The following is a 15365-nucleotide window of genomic DNA, read 5'->3' on the forward strand; positions in this document are numbered from 1 at the left end:
ATAAAATAATCGTAGGCCACACATCTTGCCAAGTCCATATTTTACCGGTAATCAGAAATAGAGAGAAATGTTGTTATTGGAGGATTGTTCCGCTATTTTAGATTTAATCAGGAAGAAACAGTAAGCTAAAGAGAACCGCAATTCGAAAAAGTAAGAAATGATTGACTGTCGGTATTTGTTGAATCACTAACATTTCAGAGAAATTGGAATGCGATACAGATCTGAAATAATACGATATGGAAAAATCAACTAGTAAATGCACATCCTCTTAAAATATATTTTACAGAAAATTTTGAAATAACCAAGATATCTGTTTCACATTTCTTATCAGGTTAATTTAGCTGATCGAGAACATACTGCATATTTCCTAGTACAGAATTAATATAATGTACTATTACGAAATATACAGGTAAGCGGTATTAGGCTTGAAAGCGGGAGGCTGTAAATTTTCTTACATGAACATTATGTTCACTACTTAAATATCAGGAAAAATTACTGTAAATGTATTTTTCATACTCGAAGAATAGTATACTGTCAACACCGACAGTAATTATCAACTATTAAGATAATATCATGTAATTTCTTAATATCAGTTTTTATAGTGTTCTACTCTTACCACTAAAGATGGATTATGCATAGAACACTCAGTCACTTAGTTCCTCTCATCATAATGTGTAAATTGTCAAATAATTGGCCTAAAGCAAAGAAACACTTCTTTAACACGCTCATTTGTTTATTTATATAGAAGTCGAACCTAAAATTGAAAAATTTCAATTTTTGCACATAACATTAAAACTTAAGAGTGCGGACCATCTAAAATAGGTTAAAGTACTCCGTAATCCTAAGCGCAATATTTACTAATTCTGGTGCTAAAGGAGCTACAACTGTATAAACAAACGAACGTCCACCGTAACATATGCAATATAGTTAAATAAATAATTTCGTATTTCATTTAATTTCGGGAGGCTTATTTATAAAACTAACTACGAAAATATATAAATAATTGTTTGAAAATAGCGAAAATTGATTATCCTGCAAAAATTGGTATATTAAATCTAAATGAATTCGAGCTGATTGTATCCCTACTCCTGCCATCTTATTAAATCACATGATACCATCATAACTTAGGACAGACTATTTGGTCCATCTAAAACTAAATAGTAAAAATAATTGTGGGAAAACGAGTATCCATGAGGTTAGCCATAGAGTAAACTTAAACTAGCTAAACCTAAACTTAAACTAGGATATTGAAAAGAAGGAAAGTTTGAATGAACGTTTCAATTCTTTTCCATTAATCTCATACTGAGGTAAGAAAGACACATATCCTTAGGTTTAGACAGAAACATGTGCATTCTGTTTTGCTACCAATTGAACTATTTCCTGTATTGTTGAATTTTACTCTACAGGTAAGAAATGAACCAAAAGTTTCGGTGGTACGACCTTTCAGTAAGATTACCTACGAGAAGGCACCATTGAGAACAGAGTATGGACTGTGTTTTGCAACAAATTCAGAATTAACCGTCCGTGCAAAGTAAGTTTTATTTTACAACTTGAAATGATAACTTGTAATATTATGTTACACAACATACATGCATTTATTACATTACAAAAAATGAGATTAACATTCAAAGTATAGGCCCTAGTATTCGACTATACTGTACTCAGAGACAAAGAAGATCTAATCCGAATGGGAAGTATAGTACTATATGTCGAGTGTGTCTTGACTTCGATGCCATGGTGTTTCTTTTTTTGCGTTTTTAACAGTACGTGAGATTTGCTGTTAGGTCGTATGCACGGCAACAATAATTTCGGTGGGAGCACCGATAATGTCGGTGATGGAATCGACTTTAATGTGCTGAAATCGTACGTTGCACACACACCGACATTATCGGCCGATTTTCCGACACGGCAAATGCTGTCAGCGACGCCCTCGATTTGCCGGTGATATCGCCGACACCGTTTTGTTTTCGGGGAAATGCTTTCTTATCGAGCTTCCCACATGGCAACGATAATATCAGTGGAAGCACCGGTAATGGGTATATTCTAGATCCTATATAAATGCTAAGTTATTGTTTAAATACTGATACTTATATTACCACAAAAAACATAATAGAAGTAAATTGCTTTTCCTGGTTGGAGAAAACAAAATGCATTGGTTTGTTTTAGTTGTAGAGTCCCACGTTTATGCTAGAACGGCTAAGAGAGACGTGGACATAATGATTATAGAGGAATCCCATCTATTATAGTCATTCAACTGTACCCCCACTGGGAATCGAATCCAAGACGACGCGAATGCATAGTAAGACCACTACGCTCAATCATCTCTGCTTGTCAAGTACAAAGTTTTAACAAAGGGTGGAGGTGTCTGTCAAAGTACGAAGTTTCGGAGAAGAGCGAACCCTGCGGACTCTCCCCTCGTAAATGTGCCCCTGCTCAGTGAAATTTACTTTTTTATATAATTGTCTAGATAAAATAACAATATATTATAATTGTCGTGCGCAAATGGCGTTAGACAAATACCTAATATGGGCCGACCTGCCAATGGCTGGCAAAACAATGGTCTACATGGAAAACAATCGTTATTGGCTCACTATGGTTACTAGGCGGTAAGTTCTTCTTAAAAAGATAAAGGACTAACTTTAAGATATTTTAAATATATGTAGTAATATATACACGAACTACATTATTAATTTATTAGTATCCACTAAAACAAATATACACAATGGGTACGGTTCATTTCAGGGGATTCTCGTTTTACTTCCTTTTATTTTCATTACAATTTTGTGCCGATCACTTTTGCCGGTCCCAGTCGACAAGTAATGATAGAATAGAATATAGGTTGACAAAATATTATTATTATTTTGAAACGAAACCCTAGGTTTCGACTGTGTACTATAAAATACATTGCCAGAACTCACACGACCATGTGGTCGGCTTGCTGCGTGGAACAATTAAAAACTGCTTTTCATAAGTAAGTAAGCATTAGTTATTATTGTGTTTTTATTATTATCATTTCACATTCATATTTAGTATTCAGCTCTAAATCATTCCTTGTTGACAACTTTACATCTTTCTTTCTATCTTTCTATATATTTCCTTCTTAATGTCGAATAGACACATAATTGAAAAGATAATATATCTAAATATACAATGCTTTTTATTTTTTTATTTTTTTCCTGTAACGAGTCCGTTACATAAGGTAGTAATACATAAAACCAGGCCCACACCTCGAAGATTTTTGGAGGTATCCAACAACAACATGTGTGTAGCAAGAAACGAATATTATTCTCCACCTGAAAAGGCGATAAGTAGTTATAAAATACTTCAACTTATATTTTCAGAAAGAAAATTGTAGAACGAGATTAGTTTTATGAGAGGAAAAGTACAGATAAGGTCTAATTTCAAAATTTTCATGTTACATTAATCATTTTTCTGTTAAACAAGTATAGTTTTATTGTACAAACATATATTGGGCTAGTAAGTGCAGGGTGATCCGGACTCGGTGAATCCCCGTGAGTGAGCCCCTACTTAAAACCTAACTTACTATACCAGACCCGTAATATCCATTTCCCTTTGTGAAATAACCATTTACGGTTAATCCAGGGAGAGCTATTGTAGAGAATAGTTATAATACCACTTCTATTTGTACTATTATTAATCAGACTCTCCTTTCATTAAGATACTTATTAAAATAACTTTCTCGTTTAAAAGGGAAACAGAAGGAGAGACCAGTGCTGAGGGAACAATGCATATTGATACTTACGATATAACTGAGAAAATGACACAAGCTGTACCCTATGCAGGGAAGGATATGAAGGTAATTTAACTTGTTTTAACTTGAATAACACGGTGTGCTTGTAATAGCTTGTTTGGTTATAATACCTTTGGTATCACTAGTCAAAGGTAATTACTTTGCATGATTATTAGATACTTTTTATTGTTTCCGAGCTGCTAGAAACGAATCTGAACTTAATTCTGATCCTACATTCTTCAATATGAAAATAACATCAGCAATATTCTTCAGTATTTCAAAATCATGTTTTCTGTTTATTTTTTTTTAATTTTAAGATTGTAAACTTTGAATGCAAAAGCGTCTGTCCTAAACCTTATTGTTTTATATTTCTATCGAGTGCATCATTATCTCTGCAATATGTTATGATTTCCAATACTGCTAAATATATGTTTTAGAATTTGCAAATTTAGAAAGACCTGGAAATATTTGAAAAGTTTCCGAGATATATATGTTAATTAGCAAACTTTTAGCTCCTAATGTACATCCCTCCCCCTTCAGTGTGAAACACTTATACGACATATACCCACGAACGACTTCATATATATACTATATTTATATGAACATTTATTGGAATACTAGGTCTGAAGGTATTTATTTTTAATTTTTATTTCGGCACATTGAACAACAAAAAAGGAATTTATGAAACTTCCTGTCGTACCCTATTATAACAGGTTAATTGTAGATATTATATGCAAAGTAAGTAAATGCACATTTGTTTGTGAGTCTGGTATTCTTGTACCAGTTAGTTTGAAAAAAAAATGAGAATTAGTATTCATTATTTAAAACTATAATTTCATGGTTATATGCAATCAAAATCAGGAATATGTTACTTAGAAGGGAAGAGAAGCTGTAATTACAAGTAATATATATTGGGCCTAATGACAACACAAGCAAAATAATATATGAAACACAGGAGAAAACATAAACGGTTCGAATTGGATACAGAATTTAGAGACACCAAAAATTTGAAAGACCATAGTTCGACCGCACTCAAAGAGTCATTTAAGATTTATTAAAATTTTTTGATTCTTCGTACGCCGAAAACTTTCATATTTTGCTTCAAATAAAGATAGAAATGCTATTGCCATTGATTGAATTTTACGACAAAAATAAATTTGTATGATCAAGCAAACGTAGTTTAGTAACGGGATACAAATAATATGGACTACATATATATCCTAAGTAATGGGTATCACACTCTTACCGCTTCTTTCCATTTTGTTCAACTGATGTTAATCCTACTCGTTTCATCTTCTTCTTTTCTTGCATTTTTCTACAGTATTGATCCGAAGTATTTGAATATCCTCGTTATTAACACATCTACGTCAAGTCGTATTCTTACAGTCTAGATTACATTTTTTCGGAAAGAACAATGTAAATATCCTTTATTAGTTTTACCATTTCTAAGCCCTTTCCTTTTCAATATACCTCTCCAGGTATCTAATTTCTCTTGCAGTTTTACCTTGATCTAACACACCAGCACGATGTCGTACGCAAATAGCATGTTTCAACGTGGTAACTCTTGAATATTACAGTATGCTCATAACCCCAAACATAACTCTAAAAAGGTATGGGCTAAAACTAGATCCCTGTTGAAGTTCCACTTTAAATGTAAAATATTATGTTATTCCACATGCGCATTTCACTCCTTCCTATATCCATCTTACATGTATGGTATTATACGGATCTGTCATATATATATATATCTTGAATTATATGGCAGGAAACCAAATGGGTTTTCTGTTATTTTGATGTTTTCCCTCAATCCTTACGGTTATTTGCAGATGATAGATCTTTGCTCACATTTACACTTCGCATTAAACCATAAGATTACACAACATAAACAAGACGTTAATCATTTAGTTAATGATGTAAAAATTAAAGTAATATGAAAACAATATATATTTATATAAAGTCTAATGACGGGAACATAACTTTTAAGTGATGAAATATATTTTAGTTTAATATTCTATTATTTTTTGCAGTATATTTGCTTGTCTTTTTGTGTCTTATGAACAATAGTGTAAATAAAAATCTAAAGAATATGGAACAAACACACTTGAATCCCTAAAGTTTTATAAGGAAAGTAGATAAACTGTGTGTTTTTTGAACGGGAACAATAGCTTTATGGAAAATAAAATTCCTGTTTTCATTAATGTACAATTTTCAATAATTATAGATCTAGAAAGCTATAAAATACTCTGTTTTTGATGTATATTTTAAACTCTTCTACCCTGTTGGAATACCTTCCTCGAATATAATTTTCTAAAGAGAGTAATAATAAGAGATGAATAGGATATTGAACGAATTCTACTACTAAGGTATCATCGTGTACTATAGTTCGATAGATTATTATAGCTTCTAGATTTTTAATGTTGTTCGTTACAGATATACATCCAGTTACAGTGCTTTAGTATCGCAATGGAAATGGAATCGATATCATGCTCATAAAAAGCAAATATAGGAATGTGGAATTTCCATACGAAAACGTTGATAACAGACAATTCATTAAAATATCTAAATGCGCAAACATTGGGTTTCACAAATCTAACTTACAGAATCATAAAGGCAAAATTATTTTCATGCGTTAATTGCTGAACAACAAAATCAAATTTTTTGTTTTCTGAGCATCTGCTAAATCACAACAAATCTAGAGGAGATCTTTGTTCTGTCTAATACTCTCTAGGAATTTCTGTTATTCCTATTTTTCATCCTGCCTAATGGATGTTTGAACTTCAGAAAAAAAAATATAGTTATGTTCCCATATATTACAGTTGTTGTCAAGGGTACTTGATTTTCGAATATCGTATTATGCACAATTACTTGCATTCAAACAGAGAGTCGTAGAATTTAAGTTTTTAATTGGTCAAATTCTCTGATAGATAACAGTTTCAATTTCCGAAACAATAAGTAATGTTATGTGTGATTGGCTAGGACTATGGCCTCTCTTCCAGTCGAAGTATTTGATTTTAAGGATGATAGTTCGATAAGCATTTTCGAACTTAACGCTTTTCCCCGTGGAACAGAAATGATAATAGAAAGCGATAACACGTTTTATGCAATTGATTCATCGTTTGAGAGCAGGTTGCTAGAAATCACAACACTCTACAGAAAACAAACTTGGTTCACATTTTCCATTACTTCAGGTTTCTTTACTAATTTCCATACAGGCAAAAGGGAAATGATACCGAGAGGATATTTTCGAAGTCATTCAATGCTACATGAGTAGGTTCAATCTCATCCGTTAACTGTATGTTAGAACTACATGATGTAAAAGGAACCATGTTAAGCTTCAGCATTGATTGTAATACTATAAAACCGGTAATAGTTAGTGATAAGAGACTTTTGCAACTGGTTCAAAATCTCAAAATAATATACTTTAGGCATCCAAGACACTCTACAGAAAGCGGAAGAGATTAGACTTTAATAGTACTTCCGGTTTCAATTTTTATTTTAGGGGCCGCGGTGGCTCAGTGGTAGAGCGTTCACCTCTGGTGCATGGGGTCCCGGGTTCAAACCCTGCTCCCGCCAAGTGAACTTTGTGGTGGACAAACACCGTGTGCGTGGGTTTTCTCGGGGTTCTCCCGTTTCCTCCCACTTTCTTCATTCCACCATTTCATTCATTTCTCATAATCACCGTCTCCTTTAGCCTAACCGGCATAACCGTGAGACGTAAAACTCAAAGATTTCATTTTTTCAATTCTTATTTCAATGAGCACAGTAAGAGATATAGAGAAGTTTAACTTCAAACCTATTCAGTGTCCTGGTAATAAGCTAATTATCGTCTGTTAACCCTCTGCTGAAACCAAAAGTAAAAGAAATCGACAGTTTCTGGTTTTAACATTAACACCCACAAATCAATATTGTAATAGATATCAACAAGCGGACTTTAGCAATCCGTTCAGTGTCTCAACAGAACATAGTCTATACTGAACTCAGTAAACACGTTACACTAAAACTAAGTAAATAATAGCAATATCAAAATTATCATAAGAGAGACTGCAAAAGGTATAAATAATGCATATTACAAACTAAAACAACAGGTCCATTGCGTATGAAGTTAATTTAAATGTACGCACTCATTCAATGCAAAGCAATTTCAAACAATGTTTTCCATCTTTTAAAAAGTATTGCTGTTTATATATGTTGGTCTTAAAGGAGTAGCACACTGTTTACAAAGAATGTATTTTCTATATTTTTCAGATATTCATAAATTCTGCTGATGAATTTCCACAAATATCCAAGAACTACTTTGTGTTCCCAGGAGGCAAAGCTACGTACACATTTATACTTTCCTTCGTGGCCACTGTCAGCACCCCTTCAGTGAAAGAGTTATACTTAAGCCAGAGGAAATGTTTGTTTGTAGATGAAAATTTCCTCTTCATCAGCCCCATTTACACACCAGAAGCTTGTAAGCAACAATGCAAATACAAGAAAGTAATTGAAAAATGTGGATGCGTTCCGCACCTCTTCTACAATTACGGTGAGTCTACCTGATAACTGTCAAACTAGTGTAGTACCTTGTATGTTGTTTTCTTCAATTTCAACATGCACTCTAAATGGTTAAAGTTAAACAACAATTAGTTGTTCAATGTGCATTATATGTAGTAACTACATTGTTTGGTACTCACATAAGATTGTTTTTATTTGTTTCAGAATTAATGTTTATAATTTGCATTAGTGACCTAGGGAATAGTATGTACTCAGTTCGGTACAATGTTGCGTCTATTAGCACGTTGTAATCACGGAACCCTTCGTAGTATTACTAAATGTCAAATATAAACGACGCCCCTAGTTGTTATGTGAACGATTACCTTAATTGTTCACCTAGTCACTCGCAAAAGACAATGTGCTTTAAGAATATCAATAGCATAAACGTAATTATATCTAAATAAAACCTCCATCCAGCACAGAGAGTGTGACATTTAATGGTAGGAGATATAAGCTTTAAAGCACACGACTCTCTCAGCGTACATCCTACATGAAAGTAGTATCTTTTAACATTTGAGGCGCAAGATGACCCGTCAGATTGCCTGAATATCTTAACATCGTAATGGTTCATGTTTTAAATTTCAAATAGATAATTTTGCAATTTTGAGTTAGGAAGCAATCAAGGGTTTCGTATTAGCAATCCAGTCACAGATTGTTTACTGTTATGACACGTCTTGAAGGAGTTTCTATTAAGGTGTCCCTCGGAGAGCTGATGTAATAATGTATGCAAGACTATCGGTATTGCTTAACCCAAGAGTAATTAAGGTGGGCAAGTGATAAGTATGTAGTGATCGAACAGTGTTGAAGTCGTGACGTCCTCAAGACCAACATAATATATTACATGTCCTATTTCTCCGTTACATAAATGATTTTGGATCCGAGATCGAGCTAACAATATGACCATCACCACGGTAACCTACACCTGCAATGTTTTCTATTGTCATAACAAGTTTCTATAATTTTATTAGGTTCCTGCAAATGAAATGTCTATTTTGACATCCGGTGGGAAACATATCTCAATAACACAGCATAGGGAGAACTAATATTACGCGTTTAAGGTCACAAACTCCATATACGTTCAGCAAGCAAATGAGAAACTTGGATACTCAGGACGTAATGCATTGTCGAATAGGGTCGTATGAAAGTGCACCATGGAGAGCAAATAACAGTGAATATTTTTTCTTTACGACTTCAAACTGAGATACTTTGCTAAAATAGGAACATTACGTAGGAACATTAATAGTGTATATAGGTCAGGAATAACGAATTACTATCTCATTTACCATTGATTTGTCACTCCGTGACAAACAACTCATCTTATTTTTCTCTGCCGATACCGCTGCAGATTGTTAAAGTGATAAAGTGCATGAAATGCTTTACAACTTTTTCCCAAGCATCCAGAAATATTCAAACTATATACAGTATTTCGTGCTCATACTATATAATAATGTGGGTGCATATATCGCTCAAACAGTATGACAACGTCTCCATGAGTTGCGTTATGAACCTCTTCCTTACCCGCCGCATTTTCCTTCATCATCTCTGAACAAATATCAATTCTCCTTGGGAGGGAAAATGTATCTTATTATTAGCCGGTGTAATTACCGGCTCATGCTGAATTGGGACTTGTTTTGCAACGGAATCGAATTGTTGGTTGAGTGATTTTAAACGTGTGTGGTTTCTGGTGGCAACTACTTTCATCAACCAGGTATTGAACTATTAACTTTTTCGTCCTTTGTAGCGAGGCTCCCGTATTGGCATTTCTTTTGCATTAGCGGGATATATTTTGGTTAACTCTGACCTACAAAGCACTGACATTGTTGTTAAGGCATTTTAATACACCTCGTAAATGTTCATTTGCAGTCATTTCTTTTGTTCCCTGTAGAAATTCCTATAAAGTTATGATATAATTTGGTACTTTCAACTTACTTGCTTTCTTTGCTTATATACTTAATATCGCTATTCACCTTTATTAGTCCACTATCAATCCGATTCCAGCGATATTCAATTTTACATCGTATATCACATGTTTGTTGTTTCGAAGAGAGCAATATAATCAGGAAAACGAAGATGAGTGTCCTCCTTTCATTGCCACTTATTCTTAACTTCCGTAGCGCTATTATATTAGGTTTTAAACGTTAGGTATATTTGCGTCGCTACAATTTGAATAAATAACCAACACCCATTCATAGAGAAAACGTAATACATATAATGAAGGAACAAGAAATAATATAGTATGTCACTACTTTGTTTGGAAGAAACTGATCCTAAAATGATTAAAGTAAGGCAGAAAGCGATTGCACTTTAACATTCTTATAAATCTTTTACTAAATACACAATTACTACAGGTAAACTTTCCATAGCTTAAGATTGAAAGGTATAGATGTATTTACTACATGTTGCTCTTCCTGTTGTGCTTTACTAATTACATCTAGTACAGGGTGCGGCAGGTAAAACCAACCCGTCGTAATATTCTGGTATATTGTGCTTTTGGCAACACTTAAATAATCTACCTTCCTATCAAGAGATGGCGTTTCGAGGTCGGGTTGACTTACGTGACCTGCAGCTGTCACGTGCAGCCGCAGCCAGTGAAACTTGTCGAAACCAGTTGAGAAAAAAGGCCTCGTTGTGTTAAGCCGGGTGAGTGTCAGTGTGTGATAATACCGTATTCGATATCCGAGCGTGTTGCCATTGTTGAAGAGTTCATTCTCACTGGATCTTTTGTGAAAACAAAGAATTTGTTTCGGGAGAAATTTCCAGGACGTTCTGTGCCAGCAAAAAGCACCTTTCAGGAATTGATTGAAAAATGACGGCGTACAGGATCGGTTCAATATGCTCCCAGGAACAGACGACCATCTTTCTGCACACCTGAATTAAAGATGCAGGTGGAGGTGATAATGACAAGAAGTCCTCGAAAGTCAACCAGGAGATTGAGTCAGCAGGTTCATGCGAGTGAGAGAAGTTGCAGACGTGTTTTAAGGGGACTGAAGTTAAAACCGTACCGGATAAGTGTTGTGCAAGAACTGAAGGAGCCTGACCTACAGAAGAGGGTGGATTTCTGTTCGTGGCTGTTGAGCAATGTTGCCAGTGGTTTCTTGGATCCACTAATGCTCATCATGAGTGACGAGGCGTGGTCCCACCTGTCTGGGTACGTAAATTCCCAAAACAACCGGTATTCTTCGACAGAAAATCCACACGCAATCCACCAGGTACCCTTGCATGATGAGAAGATTGGTGTTTGGTGTGCCATTTCCGCCACACACGTTATTGGGCCCATATTCTTTGAGACGACAGTGAACAGTGACGTGTATATATTTGAATCCTAGAGGAGTTTTATACACACTTGACCGAAGAGGAGCGTCAAGAATGTTACTTTCAGCAGGACGGTGCAACATGCCGCACATCTGCTGCATCATTGTCCCTTGTGCATGAGATGTTTACACCAGAGAGGACAATCAGCAAAGGGTTGTGGCCTCCTCGGTCACCAGACTTGTCCACGTGTGACTTTTACTAATGGGGACTGTTAAAGGGAAGATTATACGAAACAAATCCAGACACAATTAAAGAATTCAAGACCAGGATCCAGGATGTCACCAATAGCATTACAACACAAGAACTGGCAAGGGTATATATGAATCTCCTCAATCATGCTCACATGTATGTTGAAGTGGACGGAGGACACTTTCAGCACCTGTTTTGAAGGCTCCTGTGAAGGTGAGTAGTCATATTCAATACATTACATTTCATTTATGTGTTGCAGTTAATCATATTCAATACATTACATTTCATTTTATGTGTTCACTTTACGGGCTGGTTTTACGTGCCGCACCCTGTAGGTCCTGAGATTATTCTCAAGATAATGGGAATGACATACTCAAACGGTTGTAATAGGATATTGAGCAAACCTTTTCTATTAATTTATTTTCTGATAAGAAAATTTACGACATCTCTATGGAAAAACTAACATGTACTAACGTCAATAATTTTCATGGCTGATCCTGCTAATAAAATAATTTGAACTTGAGGTTAAATAATGTTTAATCGTTTGAATTGAAACAGCATCCAGTTTTCATTAATTGGTTACTCATATCTTTGCTTCTTAATACTATGCATAGAGAAACCTACGTTACCTATCATGTTAAAAATATTTGTGACAATCCCTTCATTTCTTATATTATTTCAGGAAGATATAGTGAATGCAAAGCCGAAGGTCTACTTTGTATGGCTGAGGAGGTTACGCGTAAGTATACTACTATCTAAACTAAATTTTTAATTAAAAAATACATACATCATTCCAACAAAGAACGTCCATGAACGTATCATCCGGACCTCCGAATCAAACCTAGTGCATTCGATGAACATAATAAAGATATGTGCATGCATAAAAAATTAGATGTAATGGAAAACTGCGTAAGTCCCTGTGGCCCATTAGCCCTGTTAAATTAAAGAAAATCTTAGACTCGCAGTGAAATAGCTATTGTATCAACACTGTTCGTCGGTAAACCATGGCTTGTAGTTTATTCTCTTCAGTATGAAACTTTGTTTCGAGAGGTGCATGGTGTTAGAGTCCAATAACGTATTTAAACAGGAAAAATTGGGAAAATGTCGGGAAAATTATCTCCAAAAGTTCATCCAATCAACTTTGTTCCCCTCTGCAGTGGATTTGGCTAAAACCACACAATCCAGAATTATCACAAAAATACTATAGCTAGTTAAGAAATGTGTGTACCAAGATTTGTTTTCATAGGCGTAATAAGTATGAGGAGAAAGATTGTATACATAATACGCTCTGCACATACAAAACCGAACCTATTATCTGATATATAATGAAATCACGATATAAAAATATAAAGGCAGTGCTATTTAGCCTGATATAAAGATTTCACCACATGGTTTGTAGAATGAAGCATTTTAAACAGCTAGTGTCTTATATTGTATAGGGGTAAACCCACGTTATCCAAAAGCAACCCTCCATACGCCTTTGTTCTGTATTTCGTTCTTACTGTGTCATACTATATTTTTCCCTTATTTCAGGACATACCTCCTATCCGTATATGTCCTGGTATTTTTTAAGGTACATTTTAATTTGCGCTTCTGCCAGTGTGTGTGTTACCAGGGGGGTTAGAGATAATCACCCTCTGAAGAATTGAATGTCTCTCATAAGTTATCTTCTTCATATTAAATTTCTCGGATGAGTACTTTATCCCCGCCTAAAAATGACCTTTAATTCGCAAATTAACTCATACTGGTTCCAACGTTGCCTCCGAGGACGCACAACTTCACAATATATCTATCTTGGAATACAAGTTTAAGGCTTATCGCCAATTTCCCACTCCACATATCACGGTACAATATACGTGATAAATTTGAAGCCCGTGCTTCATGTTACACCATGCAGTAATTCGTGTTATTGCGATAAAACCTACTGCGTTTATATTTCTATGTTATATTCTCTCTATATGTCAGGTCGCAGGTTCGGTTCTGAAGGTATAGTGCGTTTGGTGTATAACCTTTCCCATCATAGCTATTCCGTCTATGAAAACAAAACTTGGTATACTAATCTTTTATCCCCTATAGTATTTTTCGAGATTCAATTGAAATGTGTGCTTTTACTTCGGGCAACTCCGTAGTTAGATATATTTTTACAAGAGTCACAAGGTGCATTACTGCTTTATTTTTTGTTTAACCCTAGAAAGGCAAACTGCACTATCAACCCATTAAAGGTAAACATACGTAATATTTACGTACACACTAAATAATGATCTATAAATATACGAATCATATAGAAACTATTATTGTTGCTTTGCTCAAGGTTCCAAAATTGAAGTGTTATTGTTTAGATAGTATTACAGCACAACTATTATCAAGGGCCGTAATTTGTGGGGGCAGGGGTGACAACTGCAACCTAGGGAAGTTCCCCGCTGTTCGAGGGGTCCCATTTTAACAAAAGGTTTCCTACTCCATATACGATAGGAACATGAAATTATAAGTGAAGCATCGAACAGGTTCCCTACATTACATAAACAAAACACTATACAAAAGGTAAATAAAACAAAGATGAGTCATGGGCCCATTTCAGTAAAAAAAATCTACTAATATGGGCCCTAGAAATAATATTTATTCGTATGGCTTTGGGATTTGTCAATATTGTCCCCTTAATTAATTTGTCAAGTATGGAATAGGCCCAGGGGCGTAAATAACCACCTTGCAGACCTTGCCGTGTGGGAGCGCCCACAGGCTTTTGGGGCCCAGAAAGAGTAAGAGAAAAAGGAAAGAGAAAGGGCCCAAGAATTAGAAAACAACTTTTTCTAGGGGGCCCAAATACGCGTATGAACAGCTTGTCCCCAGAAATAAAATCTAAGTTACGGTGCTGCTATTATCTTAAATCTTTTAGAAGTACATAAAAGAAGAGCAAAACAAATATTATTAACACTGAAGAACAAAGGTTTTAGAAAGTCTAGATATAGGCCTATCACTGATTTTTTTTTTTTTTTTGTTACTAGGAAATATTGAATTCATATTGAATAGTTCTTTCACATTACATGTGAGATTGATTTGTAAATCATACACAGTTAAGGCACATTTTGATCTGATGTTCACCACATACTGGCTTATTACAGTTACGGCAATGATCCTTCTTGGGATCTTCCCACTTGAGTCTGTCATTGGATTTGTCTTCCAAGGAAAACCATTCTTTCCTAGCAATTCAGTAACACCATTAACTTTCACTTGCCTTTCGTCAAATGGAAGTTCATTTGCCTTCTGATCTCTAAAATATACTGCCCTCTCTGTCTAATGTTATCCAGAGTCTTCTCCTGAACGCATGGCGAGACTGCTATTTTTGTTTTTACTACATTTGGAAACTTTCCGCTTCTTTGGTTGGATTTGTGGCTTCACATTCAACAGTTCAAATTGCTGACACAAAATGTTCAATATCATTTTCATTGGGATAGTAATCTGGATCTTTGTCGGAGTCATCTGCTTCTTCTTCTGATCTCACATCAAATTCAACGTTATCTTCCTCCATTTCTGAATCTGAGATCTCTAATATTGATAATATAGCTTCCTCGCTATTTACTGA

The 15365-nt window shown here is 35.0% G+C and overlaps 1 protein-coding gene across 1 annotated transcript in view; it reads left to right on the forward strand.

Moving 5' to 3' along the window:
- Positions 1 to 15050, forward strand: part of LOC145685092 (uncharacterized) — a 35501-nt gene extending 20451 nt beyond the window's left edge. The window contains exons 3-7 of the mRNA XM_081757436.1: positions 1407 to 1531; positions 3712 to 3817; positions 7997 to 8276; positions 12468 to 12524; positions 14857 to 15050. Coding sequence (XP_081613562.1) covers positions 1407 to 1531; positions 3712 to 3817; positions 7997 to 8276; positions 12468 to 12524; positions 14857 to 15050 — 762 coding nt within the window. The remainder of the gene's footprint in view (positions 1 to 1406; positions 1532 to 3711; positions 3818 to 7996; positions 8277 to 12467; positions 12525 to 14856) is intronic.
- Positions 15051 to 15365: the final 315 nt, after the last annotated feature.

The sequence above is a fragment of the Thermobia domestica genome, chromosome 5 (assembly GCF_964235325.1).
Source record: "Thermobia domestica chromosome 5, izTheDome1.hap1.1, whole genome shotgun sequence".
In the NCBI taxonomy this organism is placed as follows: Eukaryota; Metazoa; Arthropoda; class Insecta; order Zygentoma; family Lepismatidae; genus Thermobia; species Thermobia domestica.